Source organism: Populus nigra, chromosome 2, assembly GCF_951802175.1.
Source record: "Populus nigra chromosome 2, ddPopNigr1.1, whole genome shotgun sequence".
NCBI classification, from domain to species: domain Eukaryota; kingdom Viridiplantae; phylum Streptophyta; class Magnoliopsida; order Malpighiales; family Salicaceae; genus Populus; species Populus nigra.
In genome coordinates, this window is record NC_084853.1 from 33,586,935 (window position 1) to 33,611,846 (window position 24,912).

Sequence of the window (24,912 nt, forward strand, 5' to 3'; positions counted from 1 at the left end):
TCACAATAACAACCGAATGCAATAAAGAAAATCCCTCTATTTACTGTGTGTTTTTTGTACTCTGCCTCTCTTGCATTTTTTTTTCTTTGGTCTCTCTTTGCTGTGTTTTCTACTCTCTTTCTGCTATCTTTTTGCCGCCTCTTGCTAGGTCATTAGAGGGGTTTATATATAGTCTAGAATAGCTCTATTTAGGAAAGATTTAATGCATTAATTCTAGGACGTAAATCCCTACTGATTTGCAGTAAAAAAAAACGCAAAAGGAAGCTGCAATATTCTGATTTTGTGCTGGTGCTTTACGTCTGATTTCTTTCCAGTTTTAGAGGAGGGTGTGGCTATTTTCTTTCCTTCCATAGGGCCAGCTGCTCCCTTTCAAATGAGGCAAGAAAAAAACGTGGTTGCAGCTCCAAAATTCAGGCATGATGATAAAGGAAAAACAGCAGGAATTTGCAGCCAAAAAAGGAAAGAAATCAGCTGGAGGGTGCAGCTGCAAGGTCCTATTTTCCTTATTCGGTGTGGTAAAAATCCTGTCATTTATGATGATCCAACCCCCCTCTCCAGCTTTCAATGTCCTTCTTCAATTCAATCCCTCAATTTAGCACATTTCGATTCAGTCCTTGGCCCAAAAAAAATCCTTCGAATCAGTCCCGCGAACTTGGGCAAAAATCCTTCTTGCGGTCAGGAATCCCTGCTTTCACACTAGATATTCAAACGGGAATATCTTGAGCTTCTGATATCGAAATCAAGCGATTCAAAAGCCTAAATTTATCTACGTGTCTGATTGTGCATCAAAAGTATCATTAAGTCTCTTATTTTACATATGTATTTATTATTTTTATTTGGGTTTTTTATAATAATTGATGTGCTTTTTAGTAATGAAGTTTCTTTTAATGTCTCGATAGGTTTTTGGAGCTTAAATGAATTATTTCAGAAAATTCAACGTCGGAATTCGGAACAAAGAATTGAAGAGAAATTTAGTTGAAGATTGAAGCAAATCTTGGTTCAAATAAGTGCTCCAAATTTGCCCCAAAAATCAATTCTAGTCCAATTCTAGAAAAGAATATCATATGATCTATTTCAAGCCCAAACATGCCTTATGTTGTAAGCAAACTTCAACCATCAAACACTCAAGGTTTCAATGTCAATCTTAGCCCAAATAATAGGTACATTTGTATCCTTATTTGATGCTTAAATTCAGCCCCAAATCAGCCCCAAATCAGCCCCAAATCACCCTCCAAATCAGCCCAAACACAATCCATGATCCTACATGTTCACACAATAAATAACATTTGATTTATTTGGGTAATTCATTGATCCAAGAGGGCAAGCACATGGATGGAAAGCTGGAGGGGACATTGTGACATTATTTTGGGTCAAAAGAAGAAAGAGACAACTCATAAAGGAGGAAGAAAAACGTGCACCAAAGTGTTCTCCAAGCTGGCCTGGTTTGATTTTCCAGAACACCTTTCGGTGTTTTGTCCATAACTTTTGACTCAGATGTCCAAATGAGCTGTTCTTTAATGATCTGGAAAGCTAACATAATGGCCTATAAATATGTCTCTAATAGCCATCTCCAGAGGAGGCTTCTAAAAGGGTCGAATTGCTGTCCAAAGTTAGAGTCAGATTTGTGTCCGAATTTTTACTGAAATTGTGTTGTGTTCTTCTTTATAGATTTCGGTTCTTTAGCTTGTAAAACTCATTATTTCAGTTTGATTCAAGTCATTTTATGTTTATTGAAGTGTTATTATATCTAATCATGGTTGGCTAATCTTCTTCTTGGATCCAAATCAAGGATGATGGTGGTTGAGGTGAGTTCTTTAAGATATGAATGAATCTTAATGTCTATCTTTTCATTTTCTTCATGAATGTTTATTATTGCAAAGAAATTTTAGAAATCATTTAGGTAATGTTATAATCTTGAATTTTTATGCACAAACCTTAGTTTTGGTATAGAGATTGCTTGATTCAATGTCTTACTTAATATGAAAATACTTGTACATTCTTAAGCAATAATCAATCTTCATCCTTTTAAACTTCATTGTAATATCTTCCAATCTAATATCACCATCGTTGATATTAGGTTGAGTTATCTTATATATGTTAAAGGAATCACCAATACATCACCATTAAAATTGATTTGGACCAAGACTTACTTTTTCTTGTCATTTAAAATCTATTTACACTTTTTCATCTTTGAAAACAAATCCATCAATCATTTTCAACCAAGTTATTGTTAATTTAATTTCTCTTGAGTTTTGTTTTGTTACCTAGCTTAATTTCTAGATCTAGCTCTCTGTGGATATGACCTCGATCTTACCGAGTTAATTGCTACATCGCACACTCGTGCACTTGCGAGTTAAAACAAGCCGAACATAAAAAGCGGTCAAGCAATTTTGGCGCCGTTGCCGGGGAGCTAGCAAGCAAAGGTAACAAATTTCTATTTGATTATTGGAAAACAAAAAAAATACATAAAAATAAAAAATCAAATGGCTGGTTTTACCGCCTAAAAAAAATTTAATTTGACCTCAACTTTTCGGATATTGGACTGTGGACTGGACTATTAATTGTTGGATTTTTGTTGGTTCAACCATTTTTCTTTTATTGTCTATTCTAATTAGTTTATAATATTTATTGTTTATATTATAAGGCTGGTTTTACCGCCTCTTGTTTATTTTATTTTATTTTGTTGTTTATTGTTGTTATTTTTTTTATATTTATTGTCTGAAGTGCTTGGCCGGTACTACCGCCTTTTGTTCATTTTATTTTATTTTGTTGTTCATTTTTGTTATTTTTTTTATATTTATTGTCTGAAGTGCTTGGCCGGTACTACCGCCTTTTGTTCATTTTATTTTATTTTGTTGTTCATTGTTGTTATTTTTCTTATATTTATTGTCTGAAGTGCTTGGCCGGTACTACCGCCTTTTGTTCATTTTATTTTATTTTGTTGTTTATTGTTGTTATTTTTCTTATATTTATTGTCTGAAGTGCTTGGCCGGTACTACCGCCTTTTGTTCATTTTATTTTATTTTGTTGTTTATTGTTGTTATTTTTCTTATATTTATTGTTTGAAGTGCTTGGCCGGTATTACCGCCTTTTATTCATGCTTGTTATAATTATCTTTTAATGTTTATTGTTGTTACTATTGCTTATTAGTTAGAGAGTGAATTTCTTAATTTGTTGTATTTTTATTTTTGAGCTATTACTTTATCTTTTACGTTTCATTTACTTTTATTTGCAATCTTTTTTTTCTTTTTCTTTTCCTTTCCTTTCGTATTCATATAATTGTTATATTATTGTTTTTTTTATCATGGCTAATGTTGAAGATGTAGAGGGTGAAGAGAGTGTTCAAGGTAATGGACCTCCACAATTCAATGATCAACCTAATTTTCGAACTCTTAGAGAGTATCTTCACCCGGCTAGACAAAGTACACCTTCGTGTATTATCTTACCTCTTAACCAACAAGCTTTCAATTTGAAACCGGGCATGATTCAACTTCTTCCCACATTTCACGGTATGGATTCTGAAAATCCATACATACACATTAAAGACTTTGAAGAGGTATGTAATACTTTTATTGATAGAACATGCACCGAGGAAACTATTCGTCTTAAATTGTTCCCATTCTCTCTAAAGGATAAAGCCAAGCTTTGGCTAAACTCCTTGCGTCCTAGGTCTATAGGTACATGGAGAGAAATGCAAGCTGAATTTTTGAAAAAATACTTCCCCACTCATAGAACGGCAGCCTTACAACGTCAAATGATGAATTTTTGTTGTAGTCCAAATGAGTCATTTCACCAAGCTTGGGAAAGGTTTAAAGACTTGTTAAATGCATGCCCCCACCATGGTTTTGAGATGTGGAGGTTAGTGAGTTTCTTCTACGACTCTCTTACCGCAGATTTTAAAAAGCTAGTGTCAACCATGTGTAATGGTGAGTTTTATGACAAAGAACCAAGTGAAGCCTTTGATTTCTTTGATCAATTGGCTGAAAACACAAAGCAATGGGAGACTTCTCTCCCACTTCATGTCGAGTCTAGAAACACCATTTCTCATTCAAGTGGGAAGTTCCAATTGAAAGAGACTGATGACCTCAATGCTAGATTAACCTCATTGGCTAGGAAAGTAGAGTCTCTTGAGATTAAAAAAGTGCATGTCATGAGTGCACAACAAGAGGAAAGTTGTGTTGTTTGTGAGAGCAAAGGGCATAAGACAACTGAGTGTCCTACCATTCCAGCCTTCAAGGAAGTGCTATATGGCCAAACTTCTGATTCAAGTAATGTTAGAAAGCCATTTTCAAACCAAGTAGGCAATCCCTACTCTGAGACCTACAATCCTGGATGGAGGAACCATCCAAATTTTGGATGGAGAAATGAGGGCCCTTCAGTACCTCAAACATTTCAACCTCCACCCCAACCATTTCATGCTCCCACACATAACACATACCAACCACCTCATAAGAGATCCCTAGAGGATACTCTTCAACAATTCATGCAAACACAAGGAGGAATCAACAACCAAGCTTATAAATTTCAAGACCAGACCAATAGGACCTTAGATGACATTCGAAGTCAACTAACCAAGTTGACTCAATCACTAAGCATTCAAGAGAAGGGAAAGATCCCAGCTCAACCAATGCCAAATCCTAGAGGTCAGGTACACATGAGTGAATCCTCATCTAGTGAACCTTCAAACCATGAACAAGTCCAAGCCATCACTACCCTTAGAAGTGGAAAGATTATTGACAAAGCTATAGGTTTTGGGATTCCTAGAAGTATTGTGGAGGAGGAATCTAGGCAAAGTGAAGAGGAAATCAAAACACAAGTGACAAATGAGAGCTTGAGTGACAAAGAAGGTGAGACAAATGAGAAAGAGATGAGTGAGAAAGGAGATGATTCAAGCAAAATTGGAGTCAAAGTGAGTGATTTAGAATTTGTTCCTAGAGCACCATTTCCACAAAGGTTAGGGAAACCTAAACATGATCTTATGAACTCAGAAATCTATGAATTGTTCAAACAAGTGAAAGTCAACATTCCACTCCTTGATGCAATTAAACAAGTCCCATCTTATGCAAAGTTCCTCAAGGACTTATGCACAGTCAAAAGGAAATTGAATGTGAAAGAAAGAGCCTTTCTAACTGAACATGCTAGTGCCATCATCCAGTTTAAGACCCCTCCCAAATACAAAGATCCTGGTTGTCCTACCATTTCATGCATTATTGGAAATCATAAGATAGACCAAGCTTTGTTAGATTTAGGAGCAAGTGTGAATTTGATACCCTACACTGTTTACGAACAATTAGGTTTAGGAGGAATCAAGCCTACTCGAATCACCCTTCAATTAGCTGATAGGTCAATCAAGATTCCTAGGGGTATTGTTGAGGATGTGTTGGTCCAAGTAGATAAATTCTACTTTCCTGTTGATTTTGTAGTGTTGGACACCGCACCTATTCAAGGTTCTAATGCTCCCATCCCAGTCATCTTAGGTAGACCTTTCCTAGCTACATCCAATGCTTTAATCAACTGTAGGAATGGGGTGATGAAATTGTCTTTTGGGAACATGACTGTGGAGATGAACATATTCAATGTCTCCAAACAAATTGGTGAACACGAGGACATTAGAGAGGTGGATTTGATCCAAACAGTTTGTCAAGAACACTTTGAGAGAGAATGGATAAAGGATCCATTGGAGAGAACTTTAATTCATGATGAAAGATTTTATTCTTTGGAATGTGTTGATGAGGAAGTAAGAGAACTCGAGACTTATCTAGATCCAATGCCTCTTATGTCAATAGGTCAATGGACCCCATCGTTTGAGCCTTTGATTTCACCCCAAGTGAAAGCTGAGGCATCTCTTGTCCAACCTTATAAACCAGAAAGGAAGCCTTTACCGAGTGATCTTAAGTATGCATTTTTAGGGGAAGATGAATCATATCCTATTGTGATTTCATCAAAACTTAGCATAGAGCAGGAACAAGAACTTTTGAGAGTGGTGAGAAAACACAAAAAAGCAATTGGGTGGACTATTACTGACTTGAAAGGAATTAGCCCTCTTTTATGTACACATAGAATCTATCTTGAAGAAGAGGCTAAAACTGTGAGGCAAATGCAAAGACGATTGAACCCAAACATGAAGGAAGTAGTAAGATGTGAAGTGCTTAAGCTACTTGATGCGGGTATCATTTACCCCATTGCAAACTCAAAATGGGTTAGTCCAACCCAAGTTGTCCCAAAAAAATCTGGAGTCACGGTAGTGAAAAATGAAAATAATGAGCTAGTACCAACTAGAATCCAAACTGGATGGCGTATGTGCATTGATTATCGTAAGTTGAACATGGTGACTAGGAAGGACCATTTTCCACTTCCATTTTTAGACCAAGTGCTTGAAAGAGTAGCCGGAAGAGCTTTCTATTGTTTTCTTGATGGATACTCAGGTTACAACCAAATTGAGATTTCTTTAGAAGACCAAGAAAAAACCACTTTCACTTGTCCTTTTGGTACCTATGCTTATAGAAGAATGCCTTTTGGCTTGTGTAATGCACCAGCCACTTTTCAAAGGTGTATGATGAGTATCTTTAGTGACATGGTGGAAAATTTTTTGGAAGTTTTCATGGATGATTTTTCAGTTTATGGGGATTCTTATGAGTTGTGTCTAATGCATTTAGAAAAAGTTCTTGAAAGGTGTGAAGAGAGGAATCTTGTACTTAATTGGGAGAAATGTCATTTTATGGTGACACATGGCATTGTCTTAGGTCACATTGTCTCTTCAAAAGGGATAGAGGTAGATAAGTCAAAGGTTGAAGTCATTCAAAAATTACCTACCCCTCGGACTGTGAAAGATGTGAGATCCTTTTTAGGACACGCTGGTTTTTACCGAAGATTCATTCATTCTTTTAGTACCATTGCCAAACCATTGTGTAACTTGTTGTCACAAGATGTTCAATTTGATTGGACATCAAAATGTCAAGAAGCTTTTGAAAAGCTTAAAGGGTTGTTGACCACTGCACCAATCATGCAAGCTCCTGATTGGTCTTTACCATTTGAACTGATGTGTGATGCTAGTGATTTTGCGGTAGGGGCTGTTTTAGGACAAAGAAAAGATAAGAAACCTCATGTCATTTATTATGCTAGCAAGACTTTGAATGATGCTCAATTGAATTACACTACAACTGAAAAAGAACTTTTAGCTGTAGTATTTGCATTGGACAAGTTTAGGTCTTATTTGGTTGGATCTCTTGTTATTGTTTTTACTGATCATGCAGCATTGAAATACTTGCTCACAAAACAAGATGTCAAGCCACGTTTGATTCGATGGATCCTCTTACTCCAAGAGTTTAACCTTGAAATTCGAGATAAAAAGGGAGTAGAGAATGTAGTGGCTGATCATTTGTCCCGTCTTTCAAGCTATGAGACCACAATTGATGAATCTCCAATAAATGAATTCTTTGCTGATGAAAATTTATTTTGTGCAGGTACTGTTTCCTACATTGGCTCTCCATGGTATGCTGACATAGCAAATTACCTAGCCACAAGTCAGATTCCTTCTCATTGGTCTAAACTTGACAAACAAAAATTCTTGCGTAACGTGCGCACCTTTTTTTGGGATGACCCCTACCTATTTAAATACTGCCCTGACCAAATTGTTAGGCGGTGCATCCCTGATCATGAAATTCCAAGTGTAATTAATTTTTGTCATGCATTAGCCTGTGGTGGGCATTTCTCTTCCAAGAAAACCACTGCCAAGATCTTGCAGTGTGGTTTTTATTGGCCCACCATGTTCAAAGATGTCCATGCCTTCTGTGTTGCATGTGACCGATGCCAACGACTAGGTAACCTTACTAGGCGTAACATGATGCCCCTAAACCCCATTCTTGTTTTGGAAATATTTGATTGTTGGGGGATTGATTTCATGGGACCTTTTCCAAGTTCATTTGGTTACCAATTCATCCTTGTAGCTGTTGATTATGTGTCTAAATGGGTGGAGGCCATTGCATCTCGAACCAATGACCATCGAGTTGTGGTCAAATTCTTGAAAGAAAATATTTTCTCTCGTTTTGGCATGCCCCGGGCTATGATTAGTGATGGGGGTAAGCATTTTTGTAACAAGCCCGTTGGGATTTTGATGAGAAAATATAGTGTAATTCACAAGGTCAGTACCCCCTATCATCCACAGACTAGTGGCCAAGCTGAGTTGGCAAATAGGGAGATCAAGAACATTCTAGAGAAAACAGTCAATCCAAACCGTAAAGATTGGTCCCTACGACTAGTTGATGCTTTGTGGGCATATCGCACTGCTTACAAGACCTCTTTAGGAATGTCTCCTTATAGGCTAGTTTATGGAAAGCCTTGTCATCTCCCTGTTGAGATTGAGCACCGTGCATATTGGGCCATCCGGCAATTCAATGATAATGAAAACGAGGTTGGCAAAAATAGAAAGCTTCAATTGGATGAATTAGAGGAGCTGAGAAATGATGCATTTGAAAATGCAAAAATTTCAAAACATAAGATGAAAGCTTTGCATGATAAACACATTTTTAGAAAATCCTTTCATGTTGGTCAAAAGGTTCTCTTGTATAATTCACGATTACATCTCTTTCCTGGGAAGTTAAGGACAAAATGGATTGGTCCATTTGTGATTAAATCCATCTCTGAGCATGGTGCATTTGAGGTAGAAAATCCTAAGAATGGAAATGTTTTCAAAGTAAATGGTCATCGATTGAAACCTTATCTTGAAAACTTTGTGGCTGAAGTTGAGACATTGGATCTTGAAGATCCAATACCATTGTAGTATCAGAAGTAATGAGTTTTTATTTTTATTTTTTTCATTTTTTTTTATTTTTTTTTTCTCTTTCTTCCATCTCTTATATTTTCTTGTTCATGCATTAGGGACAATGCATTATTTTAAGTTGGGGGGGTGTGAGGTTCTTTATTTTCAAAAAAAAAAAAAAAAAACATCAATGTTTTCTTTTAGTTGTGATATGCAGGTAAAAAAAATCAAGCAAGAAGTCAGCTCATGTCCAATTCAATCAGACATTCATCCTTGAGAACAAAAGGGGAGTAACAGTTTTCTAATCTTTATACTTTTCTTCTCTTTCTTTTTTACATTGAGGATAATGAAAAACTTAATTTTAGATATTTAATTATGTTGAATGCTTGAGATAACCATGCTTGTTAAAAAAAAAAAAAAAAACTTGCATTCGTATGTGAATGAGACTTGTTTAAGATCAACATTACATTTTTGGATTCATTATTGTGTTGAACATTGCATGCTTTAATTTGGGATAGATAATATCTTATAAAGCAAGATATAGCATACTTTTTTCTTAAGATTATTGAAGTACATCTTTCCTTGTAAAAGTTGTGTGAGTTGTGTGATTATGCATGAAAGATGAGTGTGATGCTTTACTTGTGATTATCCCTTTTGATCTAGTCCTAAACAAGGTTTAAGTAAATAGAGTAATCATTATTACACAAATGTGTACAAAATTCTATCTACTCCAATGTTTTGAGTTGCTCAGTAACTAGGGGTATTCATCACAAATGTTTATCTTTACGTCAAACGGCAGCTTGAAATATGAGTATGCAAAGCACTTTAAGTTTGTGACTTTGTGAGTAACCGGGTGCATTCATCACAAATGTTTGTATTCATTATCAATTATCAATTATCAACATTCATACATACAAATTTATACATATATAAATTTACAGAAATCACAACTTCGAAATAGAATTGATAACAATTAAACAAGACTTGTTAAACAAGTCATTAATTATTTATTTCATCACAACGACACATTTAATTCGGTGTAATTCAAACAAAATTTCAACAATTTAATTACAAACAAATATAATTTGAAAAAATCTAAAACAAACTATATCAACTACAAAATTATACATTTATACTACAAGTTTCTTTGACAAATAACAATTCAACAAGTACAAACGTTAACAAAATATATATACTAAAACAATAAAATTCCCAATTAAATATTAAAACTAAAAAGGATAGATTTACTTACAAAAAAATGATAAAATCTACAAGAAACAGATATTGTGACCACGTACAAGATATAAAAAACTTGAGTGCTCGTGTTGAGAATAGTGGAGAGTTGGGATAGGTGTTTGGCTGCAGCTTGGGAGGGGAGGTGCAGTTTGGGAGGGGAGAGGTGGGATGGGAAAGAAGAAGAAGGAGAAACAGAGGAAGAGAGTGTCGACAGCTTATAATGGTTTTTTCCGATGGAATCACCGACGGATTCATGCTGTCGCTGATTCCATCGGTGATTCCGTCGGTGACAGTGCCACGTCACTGTACGGTGACCTCCGTTTGAATCCCTCGGTACGTCCGTCGGTAAAATCATCTAACGTCACTGTCGCACCCTCACGAGCGGAGCGCGACGTCGCGGCAATCCTCGGTTGGTTTCGGGGTCTTTGTTTTGTTTGTAAAGGAGTCGCCACCTAGTATTTGGTCACTAGGAAACCTAACTGGTCTTTCAGAAATTCTAAGGGCAAGGGACTCATTGCGTAAAGGGAAGGTATTAGCACCCCTAGTACGCCCTACCTAAGGTAAGCTGCTTGGTGTTTGGTTTGTCTTATAATTGCTATGGTGTTGGTGTTTTCTAATCCCATCAGTTTTCTAGGTTTTGATGCAAACTAAAGTTATTAGGATAGAAATCCAAGGAAGTTCCATGTGCTTTAAAAGCTCATTTTCCCCTTAGTTTTTCAAGAGTTTGCGACTCGTAAATTGCAAGGAGGAGGGAGAAAAATTTAGAAATCTAGGGTGCTTTTAAAAACCTATTTTTTTTATCTTAGTGTTCTATACTCTCATATCTCGTAAACCGTGGAATAAAAAAAATTGAAATGTCCTCGATTATAATCAAGGCTTCTTTCAAGGATTTGTGCGGATTTATTACTCCCAATAATATTTTGGATATTCGTCCTTTAAGGATTTCTTTATCCAAACATTAGCGGTGAATAATAGATGAATTCCTTCCAAAACAAGATTTTTATATTTTTTTTTGAAATATTGGCCAATACCCTTTGGAGTTTTACAAACATGTTGTAAAATCCAGAAATGCAAGAAAATAATTTTTGTTGTGTTTAAGAAATCCATGCGAAAACACATTTTTCAAAACTTCAAGTATTTTTTGTATATAAGAAAAATATTCAAAACATGTTAGGGTATTGGCCGTATGCAACACACAAGAAAACAGATTTTTTTTATCGAAACATAAGCATCACAGTTAATCACAATTAAAGGTAACCAATCGTCACATATATTCTAAAATTTACAAGAAAACTTAAAGCAACTAAAAAAATCATAACTGGAGAGAAATAAAACAGAATTTAGTGACAGTGTTCATCCCCATAAACCCCTTTCTTTGACAAAACTAAAACCCAACGTAACGATCACACGCAGACGGCAAGAAGAAAATAAAAATAAAAACTGGAAGCATGTTCTCTAAATATAAAAGCCATGGCCGGCTAATCTCTTCTTCAGCGGCACAAGGAATACACACAGTGAAGGTCCCTAAATGTAAACGTTCAACATGAAGGCAGCCCCTTTTACATGGATTGCCGCTAAACTCCAACATCATGAAAGAATAATGGGCAAGCGTTGGCTTTGTCTAAACAGAACCAATTATTCAGAGGGAAGAAAGTTTTACAACCGAATAACCAACGAATGCCTAGTATAAAAATAACAAAGGAGTAGAGATTGGGACTTATACCTGCAGCTCCTTGTATATTGGTAACTGACGGAAGAAAATAGAGATACTGAAGTGGATGAAATAATTCAGCTATGGGCTGCAGATCTCAACGTTTTTTTCTGCAGAAAATGAAAATGGAAAACCAAGCGCACGTTGCTGTCAAGATTTAACAGCAAATCTCCCTCTCCGTCTTCTCTTTTTGCTCTCCTCTTTCCTCACAATAACAACCGAATGCAATAAAGAAAATCCCTCTATTTACTGTGTGTTTTTTGTACTCTGCCTCTCTTGCATTTTTTTTTTCTTTGGTCTCTCTTTGCTGTGTTTTCTACTCTCTTTCTGCTATCTTTTTGCCGCCTCTTGCTAGGTCATTAGAGGGGTTTATATATAGTCTAGAATAGCTCTATTTAGGAAAGATTTAATGCATTAATTCTAGGACGTAAATCCCTACTGATTTGCAGTAAAAAAAAACGCAAAAGGAAGCTGCAATATTCTGATTTTGTGCTGGTGCTTTACGTCTGATTTCTTTCCAGTTTTAGAGGAGGGTGTGGCTATTTTCTTTCCTTCCATAGGGCCAGCTGCTCCCTTTCAAATGAGGCAAGAAAAAACGTGGTTGCAGCTCCAAAATTCAGGCATGATGATAAAGGAAAAACAGCAGGAATTTGCAGCCAAAAAAGGAAAGAAATCAGCTGGAGGGTGCAGCTGCAAGGTCCTATTTTCCTTATTCGGTGTGGTAAAAATCCTGTCATTTATGATGATCCAACCCCCCTCTCCAGCTTTCAATGTCCTTCTTCAATTCAATCCCTCAATTTAGCACATTTCGATTCAGTCCTTGGCCCAAAAAAAATCCTTCGAATCAGTCCCGCAAACTTGGGCAAAAATCCTTCTTGCGGTCAGGAATCCCTGCTTTCACACTAGATATTCAAACGGGAATATCTTGAGCTTCTGATATCGAAATCAAGCGATTCAAAAGCCTAAATTTATCTACGTGTCTAGGACTACAACTTTGATGAAGGAGTAGAGGTGAGATAAAATCGTTTTATAGAACAGAAACTGGCAGTAATCTAGTTGGTCAAAAGGGATTTCCAGGTCTGACTCAAAAACTGATGAATGCCAAGAATCCTGATATGACTGAGAGTATGAACTAAGAACAAAAATCACAAAGACTAAGCCAAAAATAGAATTTTTTTAGTGCAGACTCGGGTCAATATCCTTCTCGCGGCAGAATTCTCTGCCTTCACATTAGATATTCAAACTGGAATATCTTGAGCTTCTGATATTGAAATCAAGCGATTCAAAAACCAAAATCATCTACGCGTCTAGGACTACAACTTTGATGAAGGAGTCGAGGTGAGATAAAATCGTTTTATAGAACAGAAACTGGCAGTAATCTAGTTGGTCAAAAGGGATTTCCAGGTCTGACTCAAAAACTGACGAATGCCAAGAATCCTGATATGACTGAGAGTATGAAGTAAGAACAAAAATCACAAAAACTAAGCCAAAAATAGAATTTTTTTAGTGCAGACTCGGGTCAATATCCTTCTCGCGGCAGAATTCTCTCCCTTCACGTTAGATATTCAAACAGGAATATCTTGAGCTTATGATATCGAAATCAAGCGATTCAAAAGCCAAAATCATCTACGCGTCTAGGAATACAACTTTGATGAAGTAGTCGAAGTGAGATAAAATCGTTTTATAGAACAGAAACTGGCAGTAATCTAGTTGGTCAAAAAGGTTCTTGATCTGACAATGCTAAGCATCCAGATCTGATTGAGAATCTGCCCTAAGAACAATGATCCCTAGGAACTAATAAAGGTGTAGGTCAATTTTTCAACATGTCATTAGTGACAGAATATACCTAGGATGGTTAGATATCGAACGAAAACAAGTCAGAATCAGAGCCTAAGCTGGAACAAAACAATTGCGACAGCAGCAGAACCAATTTATTATGCAAATTCTGAGGGACTTATTCAACCTTAAAGACCAGATAAAAAAAATGAATTTAGCATTATGAAGACTCCTGATCAACCTAAGAAAACTTGATGATTTTGATAGTAAAGGGGAAGGATAAAAAGAGCAGAAAACAGCTCAAACAAGGTTTCAAAACACAAAATATTTCTTTCTGTGCTTTTGTCAATCTTCTGGCGAATATGAGCTAAACTCCTATACTCTGCTTAAAAAAGTATACACCGTCTCTAGCACGTGGGGTCCGAAAATGAGTAACAACAGTCACCACGCAGTTGCATATTTCCAGACAAACTGTATACCCTGTTGGTGAAACTGTCGGTATATACTGACCGTGTCGCCAACAGGTTTATGCCGTCGGTATATACCGACAGATTTTGCGACGGAATTATTTCTGTCGGTAATAATTACCGACGGAAAAAGTCCGTTGGTAATTCTGTTGGTTTTCTCTGGTTTTATGGTAGTGATTTCGCTTGATAGTTTTCTATTTTCTTTTACTTTAGCCTAAATAACATCCAAAACCCCCTCAAATTGCATATCATTTATCATAAAAATCTGACTTGAACCTTCCTCGTGGGATTGACCCCTTGCTTGCTCTATACTATCTTGTGTGTTGTGTTTTAAATTAGAGTAATTAATTTGTGCGACCGCGACATTGCAACACTACTCCTGTTACTTCTTAGCAAAAACTTATTGCTTTGGGTTTGGTGCCCCCCAGGTTAAAGAAATGGCTGGATTTGTTCACAGCCCCTTGACTGGGCGATGGTCTCTATCTGACGATATTTCTGTGAAGTTCATAGCCTTTGGTACCAAAGACGGTCAATGATGAGAATTTCGTACAATAACAGGCATGCTGATTAAAATTTTTGCTCTTAGGTATTTTATTTACTCATTCTTTGCTTCTGTCTAGTCACAAATAATTTCCATCTTGCTCTCTTAGTACTGAATGTGAGCATAAAGAAACAAAATGCTTCAGAAACTGTCCTCAGACCCAAAATTTTAATCAGATGTATCAGATGCACAATTGCAGGCTAATCTGGATTTTGTTTGTGGATGAGGGATTGACCGTGGTCCGATCCAACCAGGTGGGGCTTGCTTTGAACCGAACACAAAAGCATCTCATGCTGCTTATGCCATGAATCTCTTCTATCAAACTTCAGATAAAAATCCTTGGAACTGTGATTTCTCACAATCAGCCATTTTCTCTTCCAACAACCCACTGAGTTTTCTCATAACACTTCCTTTTTGGTTTTACTAATCCCTCTTCATGTTACTGCTTTTGCGCATAAACTACAGGCTATAATTCTTGCACACTTACCCTAGTGAGTGCACCTGAAGAGGACCCATGTACAGAGCCTTTTGGAGGTGATGGGTGCTTTATACCATTCTCTTTCTCACTTAAAATGTTGAAGCCATCATCTTTTTACTATTAAATTAGGGAGATTCAGAGTGAGTGTGTGTGTAGGCTTGCAAAGAAATGTTCATACAGTACCTTTTTTCTAGAACGACCTATCCTCCATGTATTTGTGAAATTAGTCGGTCAAGTTTCTTACGACTGAGTAATGCTTGAGGTTAAGCAGCAAGATAGTGTGATTTGATCAATGCAAACAGCAATAAAATATATATAGCCTTGTTGCAGGTGGTTAATAAAAAGATAAAAAAGGAAATGAAACCATAAAACACGAACTACATGAAAAATATATTTATAGCTTTATATATAATAATTTGCAGTTGTTTTTTCAGTCCTTGGAAAGTTATGGTGCGACGACAAACACTTGAAAGCTAGCTTGTTAACGTATATTTCCTCCAGCCCTAACAACTAACACTAAGAATAGTCACAACCATTGCATCTGCTTATAAATTCTTTGGAGACAAGTTATCCTTCCAAGTTTCAAAGCTTCTCTGTAGAAATAAACATGCACAATTTTCCTTTATCTGAACCTACTAATACGTTGAAATCCTGTATTGAAAACTGAAAATCTAGAGGTCATTAAAAACTGAAAATCATGGGCACAACGTACGTAGATGACGTTGAAATCCTGTATGTAGATTGTTAGGGGCCAAGTTCATGTTGAAAAGAAGTATTGAAAACTGAAAATCTAGAGGTCGCGGTTTATTTCAACGTTCTGCCCACGTATTAGTAGGTTCAGATAAAGGAAAATTGTGCATGTTTATTTCTACAGAGAAGCTTTGAAACTTGGAAGGAGAACTTGTCTTCAAAGAATCTATAAGCAGATGCAATGGTTGTGACAATGCTTAGTGTTAGTTGTTAGGGCTGGAGGAACTAGACGTTAACAAGCTAGCTTTGAAGTGTTTGTCATCGTACCATAACTTTCCAATCGATTTGAGTTCATTTTATCCACGTAACCCTAAGAAAAAAAATAGTTATCTATTAGATTCGAATATATAGGATTAACCAAGGCAACAAAAAAAATTAATCAGTTTGGTTTAACTAAATTAATATACAAAAATATATTTTCACATGAATTCTAGAAAAGCCATGCTATTTTTTTAGAAAAGTTCGGACAATTAATTGCCAAGAATATATAAATATAAGAGATTATCAACTCAGTTCCTTTTTAGTCATCAAAATAACTGGAAAAACCGAAACAGATTGAACCCAAATAAAAAAAAACCGAGCCAAACTAATCAGTTTGAATCGGTTTTTGTTTTAAAATAACTGAACTGAACCAAGCCAAAATAGCTTTGGGTCCAGTTGTCGCTGGATCTATCAAGTTGGGTCCTGCCCCACCAGGACCTGCCTAACCCAACATTATTGATCCTGCGTCAGAACTCAATCTATTGGGTCCTACGTCAGGACACACTTTTCTTAGGCTGTGTCAAGACCCAAAGCACTTGGATTCGGCATTAGGACCCAATATCCTTGGGCTGCGTCAGGACCCAAGGCTAATGGGTCCTATGTCCGGACCTAGTTCTCTTGAGCTGAGTCAGGACCCAAGGCTAATGGGTCCTACATCAGGACCCATGGTTCTTGGGTCTTAGGTTTCTAAATATAATTATTTTTATTATAATTAAAAGTATTAATATAAAAATTATTATATTTTTGTTATAAAAATTATTATTTTTATTATAATTAAAAGTATTAATATTAAAAATAGTATTATTTGTGTTATAAATATAATTATTTTTATTATAATTAATATTATTAATAAAATAATTAATAAATTTGAAAAAAAATATTATCAATATTGAAAACAACCATAGATTTGATTTCAAGTGTGAAAATAATGATTATTATTATTAATAATAAATTTAAAAAAACTATTATTACTATTGAAGAAAAACCATAACTTTTTTTGAGAGATTAAAAAAATAAAAATTTTGGCAGACAAATGAAATATTATTATTAATACTATAAATATTATTATTGAATTTGGCATTGCAGTCAGATTCAATACTTTTGAATCCAACATTGTAACTAGACCCAATAATTTTATAATTTTTTTTTATCTTATATTTTTATTATATTTTAAAAGATGAACCCACGGCGAGGCGGGAGCCACCAAACTAGTATATCGTAATTGGTTTCTATTTGAAGTTTCACCATCCATATGATATTCTACAATAAGAATATATCCGAAGTCATCTTTACGCTTCTGCCCTTGACTTGTAGCATATTCTATATTTAATGCCCACTCCAGTTTCAAAAAATGCAGAATAGAAACAGCTCCTCCCGAGCCATGATGGTGCTTCCTTATACTGTTGCTTTCCTACTCCTTTCCTCCTTCCAAACTGTAAAAATCGCAAGTAAGTTTGCGTCTCTTTCTATTTTAATTACCTCCTTCCATTTCTAAGAATTTACCTTAACTGAGCTGTCTTCATTTCAGTCTATGAAAACAAAAAAATGTTGTTGTTCTGTTTTGTCGTTTAAAAATTGATGTTTGATCATCTGCTTTAAATTTTGCTGCTTTTTGTGCAGACTCGCAATCATTCATCGGTATAAACTATGGCCAAGTTGCGGACAACCTTCCACCACCACCATCCACCGCAAAGCTTCTTCAATCCACTCCAATCCAAAAGGTCCGATTATATGGATCGGACCCCGCCATAATCAAAGCCTTAGCCAACACCGGAATTGGAATTGTTATCGGCACTGCAAATGGTGACATTCCAGGACTAGCCTCTGATCCCAATTTTGCCAAGAGCTGGATCAACACAAACGTGCTTCCCTTCTATCCAGCTAGCAATATCATCCTCATCACTGTCGGCAACGAGGTCATGACTTCCAATGACCAGAATCTCGTGAACAAGCTCTTACCAGCAATGCAAAATGTACAGAATGCTCTAAATGATGCATCGCTCGGGGGTAAAATTAAGGTCTGCACAGTTCATCCGATGGGAGTGCTTAAGCAGTCTGAGCCACCTTCTTCTGGAAGCTTTGATCCAAGTTATGGAGATCTGATGAAGGGCTTGTTGGAGTTTAATAGTGCGAATGGTTCGCCTTTCGCAATCAATCCCTACCCTTACTTTGCCTACAGAAGCGATACAAGGCCTGAGACTCTTGCTTTTTGCCTTTTCCAGCCGAATGCAGGACGAATGGATGGAAACACTAAGATCAAGTACATGAATATGTTCGATGCCCAGGTGAGAGTAAATCAAATTGCAAGTGCGAAAATTTTGTATCAATAGATGATCTAATAAAAATGCACCTCCAATAACCTATTTAATTTATTGAAACAGACCCAGTCACTAAAAGCAACACCGCAACCGCCACCAGCAACCACAGCCACCACCACCAGCACCGGCACTAACAACAATGACAGCAGCACGAGCACAAGCACGAGCACGGGCACGGGCACGAGCACGAGCACGAGCTCGAGCACGAACACCATCAGCATTTAATTAGGATTTTTAATTTAGGTTTGTTGTATGGGTTTATGGGACTTTCTTTTATTTTCCTTTTCTTTTATGATTAGCATACTTAGAATAAGAAGCTGTAAAGAGATGATGAAGATGGACTAAGGTTTTTTCCTTTATTTTATTAGTTTCTTTGTCGAATCTATTGTTTAGGAGTAAATTGAGCAAATAACTAGAAACTGAGTTCAGGGGATATTTGTTGGTTGAGTATTATTATTAATGTTTTTTTTAAAAAAACAATTCAGCTAAAGAGAAAAAAAAAAGATAAGTTAAGTTTATGAGCTAGCTTTATTTACACTTTTACGGTGGACAACGTTTTTGGATTTGCCATTTAAGAAGGGGCTAAAAGCTCTTGAGTATATTACAAACAGATCCACTTAAACATGAGTAAATTTATTGTTATTATTAATATTAAAAATATTATTATTATTATTAATATTATTAAAAATATTATTATTTGTATTATAATTAATATTGCTAATATTAAAAATATTATTATTTCTATTATAAATTTTATTGTTTTTATTATAATTAATATTATTAATATCATAATTAAAAATTTTAAAAATATATCATTAACTTTGAAAAACAGAATAGATTTGATTTCAAATGTAAGATTATTATTATTATTATCATTATTATTATTAAATTAATAAATTTTAAGAAAAATATTATTATTATCAAAGAAAAACAATAAGTTTTATTTGAGAGGATTAGAAACTACAAAAACTTAAGTAAGATAAATTTAATATTATTATTAATATCATAAATATCATTAAATTTGAAATAAATTTTATTATTATGGAAAAAAACATAGATGTGATTTGAAGGGTAAAATCAATTTTTTTTATTATTTTTAACTTGACTCTAGAAGGATATGTCAGACCCAAGTTGTTTGGGAGTGGCAGGGGGAAGACTCAAGTCCCTTGGGTATTGCAGCCTTCCCTAGCCTAAGACAATTGGGTCAAGAGTCAGACTATAGGATAATGGGTTCGTCTCAGGATTCAATGTTTTTGGGTCTTGCGTCCTCACCTAAATGTAATGGTTTCAGATTGCAGCCAAACCCAAGGTTTTTCAGTCTTTCATATAAAAGGGGTCAAAAGCTCTTAGGCCTGGTGTTGTAGGCAAACCCACTTAAACTTGGGTAAGTTTATTGTTATTATTAATATTAAAAATATAAATATTTATATTATAAATATTTTTAATTTTAATGCTATTATTTTTATTATAATTAATATTGTTAATATTAAAAATATTATTATGTGTTATAAATTTTATTTTATTTATTATAATTAATATTATTAATATCATAATTAAGAAATTTTAAAAATATATCATTAATTTTGAAAAACAAACATAGAATTGATTTCAAGGGTAAAATTATTATTATTACTATTGTTATTATTATTATTATTATTTGAGCGGATTGAAAACTATGAAAACTTATTAAAGTTTAATATTATTATTAATACCATAAATATTATTAAATTCATTCATATTATTAAATTTGAAATAAATTTTAGTACTATAAAAAAACATAAATATGATTTGAAGGGTAAAATCAATTATTTTTATTATTATTAACTTGGATCTAGAAGGGCATGCTAGACCCAAGTTGCTTGGGAGGGGCTAGGGGCAGACCCATGTGCCCTGAGTCTTGCAGTCATACCTGGCCCAAGACAATTGGGTCAAGAGTAAAACCCTAGGCTAATAGGTTCGCGTCAGGATTCAATGTTCTTGGGTATTATGTCTTCACCCAACTCTAATGGGTTTAGAATGCAGCCAGACTCAAGGCTTTTGAGTCCATTTAAAAGGGGCTCAAAGCTCTTGAGTCTGATGTTCAGCTAGACTTGGGTAAGTTTATTGTTATTTTCATAACTTATTCTTGAATTATTTTCAAATTCATTTTCTTTTTTTTTAATAAAAAAATAATCCGAAATAGTGTTGTTTTAAACCACACTGTTCTCCTTCTTCCCCTGCGTGAACAGAGGCATGGAAGAAGGAGATTTTTAAAATCTTCTTTCCTCGCTCACTCTCTCCCCAGACTTGACACCATCCATACCCACCATACCCGACCAACATGATAAAGAAAAGAGAGGGAAACCTTAACTTACACTTGGACAGGGTAGGGTGGGGGAACTAGAAGGGGGGAACTAAAACCTTAACTTACTCTTCCTATAAATACAGGGGGGGAACTAGAAATAGAAGGGGGGCAAGATTTTGAAGAAAGACAAAGAGAAGAGGGTGAAACAGAAGTGGAAGAGAGGAGATTTTAGTGAGGTGGACAAAAGTTTTGAGAGAGAGACAAGATAGAGAAAAGGAACAGAGGGGAGGAAGAATGGCAAAAAAAGAGGACGAGGAGATTGTTTTTGAAACAAGAGAGAAAAAAACAAGGGACGAAAAGAAGACAGGGGAAAGTAGAAGAGATAACAAAGAAGAACAGTAACCTCACTCTCCTTTTGGTCTCTCTCTCTACCGTTTGAAACAGTGTCACTGTCAGCCTCTCGCTATCTTTCCCCCCCTACGAGCTGCGCTGTAACAATTGTGAAGAAAAAGAAGAAAATGGTGCCTCTGCACGAAAGGGAAAAACAATAGCAATGATTGGTTTTTTTCACCGCCGCCTGGAACCAACGCCCGATCGCCACCACCAGCACCGCCAACAACAACAACACTACCGTAAGAGGGAAGAACACCGTCAAAAAAATAAGAAGAATGAGAGAAGAGGAGGGAACGAAGAAAAACAGGAATAACATAGAGAAGCAGAGAAGAAGAAGTAGAACTGTTGACCGACCACCCTCAGCTCTCCAGTTCGCAACCGTAACGCCACCACCACTAACAAGCACCACCATGAGCCACCTCAGGTCAGCTTCCCGTTCTTCTTCGTCTTCTTCATCGCCTCCACTGTTTTGCAAGTGAACAGTAGAGAGATCCTTCATTGTTTATTGGCCCGGATAGCGCCGACTTAGACCAAAATGGTTAGGCTAGGTACGACCCAGTCCAAAAAAAAATTCAAAAAAAAAATCAAAACAAAATGTGTGATTTTCCCACTTATTTTTTTTTATGAACTTTGCTTAATATTGGTTTGTATATTTAAACTGTAAAGATATAAATTTGGTATTAAAAAACTCGGTTTTCATCGAAACAGTACAAAAAATTATATAAAAAAAAACATTTTGTTTTAATGCATTCGACCAAGTCTCTCAAAGATAAAAAAAAAATCATATCGTATTTTCATACAACAAAACTTCAAAAAATATGTGTTTTAGCATGCATTTTGGCTTTAATAACCAGTTTATTAAAGTTATGAGAACTAGACCAATATTTTAAAAATATCCCAAAAATATTTTGTTTTGTTTTAGTATCTGTAATTACAAATTCATACGTAAAACATATTCCTGACATTAAAAAGGTAGTTTTTTTATTGATGTTAGAACGGTTAGGTTTTACCTGATAAGATAAGGATTTCTTTACTAAGGAGGACTTTTCTTAAACCTTAGACAGACCAACAATTAGAAAACACGACAAGACCTTAGTTTTTTATCAGACAATTAAATAATGTAGCTTACCCTAGGTAGGGTGTATATGGGGTGTTAATACCTTCCCTTTATGCAACCAGTCTCTATGCCTGATCTCTAAGACTAGTTAGCGTTTCTAGTGACCAAAATATTAGGTGGTTACTCCCATTTCCCCTTCCCACTAATAAAAGACAATAATTCCTTGTCTCCCTATATTTTCCATATACATACGAGAGTGGACGATCGCCATCAACACCGCACAGACACGTGAGATAGAATGGCGACTCCATTGGGTACCCTATGGACTAAACTTTGTTTGTGTCTGATTTTTGTGTTATTGTAGGGTTTGTATGTTTGTTTTTTTCTATATACATTTTCCTTTTATTATTTATGCTTTGATTCTTGCACATATCATTCACACATTGTATAGAATAGATTCATTCATCATTCACTTTTTTGTGTGAGAGTTTAAACTGAAAAACTTTAGGTTAAGTGGGGGACTAACACCTTACCTTACAACTTTTAGCCAATGCTTTTAAGTTTTAAACCCTAATTGTTTGCTGAGTGCTTAGACTGGTAATGATTGGTCCACAAGCCATCCCATTACCTACTGCGCCCCTACATTACCTTCATGAGGGTGATCACTAGGGCAACAAAAGATCCTTTTGAGACTAGGTAGAAAGCCTACCCATCATGTAATGTCCCCAAAACCTATCCTTAAAGTAAAAGCTCCCTAAATAACAATCCATATCCAATGAGCATGTACAAACATTTACATCCATTCATTGTAAATAACATGCATACATGCACCAGTTTGAAATATAGGTCCTCAAAGAATCTACAACACTCAACTCCAAGCAAGAAACATGGAAGATGAAGAGTGTGCTCACTGTGATGCCCATTTTCAAGAAGAGTTGGGGTTTTTGAAGACAAGCGTGGCTTGCCTAACTGGCTTACTCGAGCAAATACTTAATCTGATGGTGTTCATGCTACAATTTAAGTCAATATAAGTGTTACAAACTTCTTCAAATTCTCTTAAATGTAAGTATGGATTTTCTAGTTTTAAGCCATGAAAAATGGGTAAAAGTTGAATAACGCCTGGCTTAAAATTGAAATGAGATGCATCAGGAGGGAAAACTATACATGATGGTGCACTTGTTCTTGTTGGATTCATGTGGTCTCTTAGTGTTTTAACTCGATTATTCTCATTATTCTCATTATGAAGCGATTGATTATCCTCTTCGGCCATGTTTTCTGAAAATGATGAGGATTTTCTAGAAAGTCTACTACTTAATGTACATGACCAAACTCTCATGCACGTGTAGGAAGAGAATAAAAGGTTGAAGAAAACAAAAGAAACAAAAGTTAGATACAAGAAAAGTGAAAAGAGAAAATAAAATAAATATTATAATTTATACATGAATTTACCTCCCCGACAACGACACCAAAAACTTGACACAATCAAAAGATTGATGTCTTATCCCAAGTGCAGGAATGTCAAAGTAATAAAAAATCCAGCAAGACCGGGGTCGAACCACAGGGAGGTGAACTATATAAATTATAAATAATAATAATAATAATAATAATGACTTAAAGAGAATTTTTAGATATGAGATTAATGTGAGGATTAAACAATGATAAAAACAAATGTAAAAGTTAGATCCATTAATAGTATTAGAAATAAGTATAGTATAAACTCTTTTTATTAATCAACTAGAAACCACACTCAAAGAAGGTTCCAATCGAATGATTTATCATTAATAGTTTATTATAAATTTTTAATATGATCATATTAATTATTTTATTTTAGTAGCACCATACTTTTAAATATTGTTAGGAATTCATGATGTTAACTTATGTTAAACAAATCAAGTTCCTTTCATAGCACAGGTGTCGGTTATACCATATAGTAGGCTATGAAAGTGCCAAGTATTTGTTGTTCCAAGGGTTGTACAACATAAATCTAGATTAATCATTTAACAAGCAAAGTATTAAGAATTATTAAGATAAAAAGATAAGACATGTTAATAACAAACTTTCTTGCATATAAACATTGAAGTTCATGTTGAGTTTATTTTATACCTTTTCTAATACCATTAGTGAAACCATTTCACCTTGACATATTAAACTTAGCTAAACATTATGAAGAAGTAAAACATAAAAAAAATAAGATGAGAACATAATTATATAAGTATAGTAAAGGAAATGAAAAGCACAAACAAGATATTAATGAAACTATAACATGAAATAAAACTAGAACATAAAAACTACAAAGAAAGAAAGCAAGTAAGGAAATGATCTTAATCTGAAAACCAAGATGCCTAAATGCATGGCAAATGCCTCCTTTTATAGGTCAAAATTTAGGACTATTGATATGATGACTAATTGTTGAGTGGGTGGCCACCTCTTGACTTGGTAACAATCTTTATCTTCTTCTCTGCAGAAAATGTCATTGCTAACATCATAATTTGAATAGATAGTCTTCATGAAAGTTCACATCAGAAACGATTATGTCGCTGCTGCTAATTTGTGAATCGACAGCGACAGGGGTTGTGTTGATGATTTCTAAGTCAGCAACAACTCAACTCTCTTCAATAATTTCTATGTTAGTAGTGAATCAGCCTCGCTGCTGAATTGTATTATCTGAAGCGAATCAGTTTTCACTGCTGAATTCTGGTGGCTGCGGTGAATCAATTTCCACTGCTGAATTGTGTGGCCTACAGCGAACCAGTTTTCGCTGCCAAATTGTTTATTCAGTAGGGAATCAGGTTTTCACTACCGAATTGTGTTTTCCATAATGAATCAGGTGTTCACTGCCGAATTGTGTATTTTGCAGCGAATCAGGTGTTCGTTGCCAAATT

General features: G+C 35.3%; 2 protein-coding genes and 1 pseudogene across 2 annotated transcripts; all 3 read left to right on the plus strand.

Annotated features, from left to right (window-relative positions):
- Positions 1-2,854: 2,854 nt before the first annotated feature.
- Positions 2,855-9,627, plus strand: LOC133681399 (uncharacterized). Its single transcript, XM_062104439.1, has one exon. The coding sequence runs from the start codon at positions 3,305-3,307 to the stop codon at positions 8,777-8,779; it is 5,475 nt and encodes a 1,824-aa protein (XP_061960423.1). The 5' UTR covers positions 2,855-3,304; the 3' UTR covers positions 8,780-9,627.
- A 4,281-nt stretch (positions 9,628-13,908) lies between these two features.
- LOC133682933 (uncharacterized) lies at positions 13,909-15,091 on the plus strand (annotated as a pseudogene).
- A 2,238-nt stretch (positions 15,092-17,329) lies between these two features.
- Positions 17,330-18,308, plus strand: LOC133682934 (glucan endo-1,3-beta-glucosidase 7-like). Its single transcript, XM_062106464.1, has 2 exons — positions 17,330-17,426; positions 17,599-18,308. Exons 1-2 carry the CDS (start codon positions 17,330-17,332, stop codon positions 18,306-18,308), a joined length of 807 nt encoding a protein of 268 aa, XP_061962448.1.
- Positions 18,309-24,912: the final 6,604 nt, after the last annotated feature.

Excerpts from the sequence above, each read along its gene's own strand:
- LOC133682934 (XM_062106464.1), top strand. The coding sequence starts at position 17,330 with ATGCAGAATAGAAACAGCTCCTCCCGAGCCATGATGGTGCTTCCTTAT. Across the intron at positions 17,427-17,598 it reads CCAAACTGTAAAAATCGCAA|ACTCGCAATCATTCATCGGT; the intron begins GTAAGTTTGCGT and ends CTTTTTGTGCAG.
- LOC133681399 (XM_062104439.1), top strand. The coding sequence starts at position 3,305 with ATGGCTAATGTTGAAGATGTAGAGGGTGAAGAGAGTGTTCAAGGTAAT.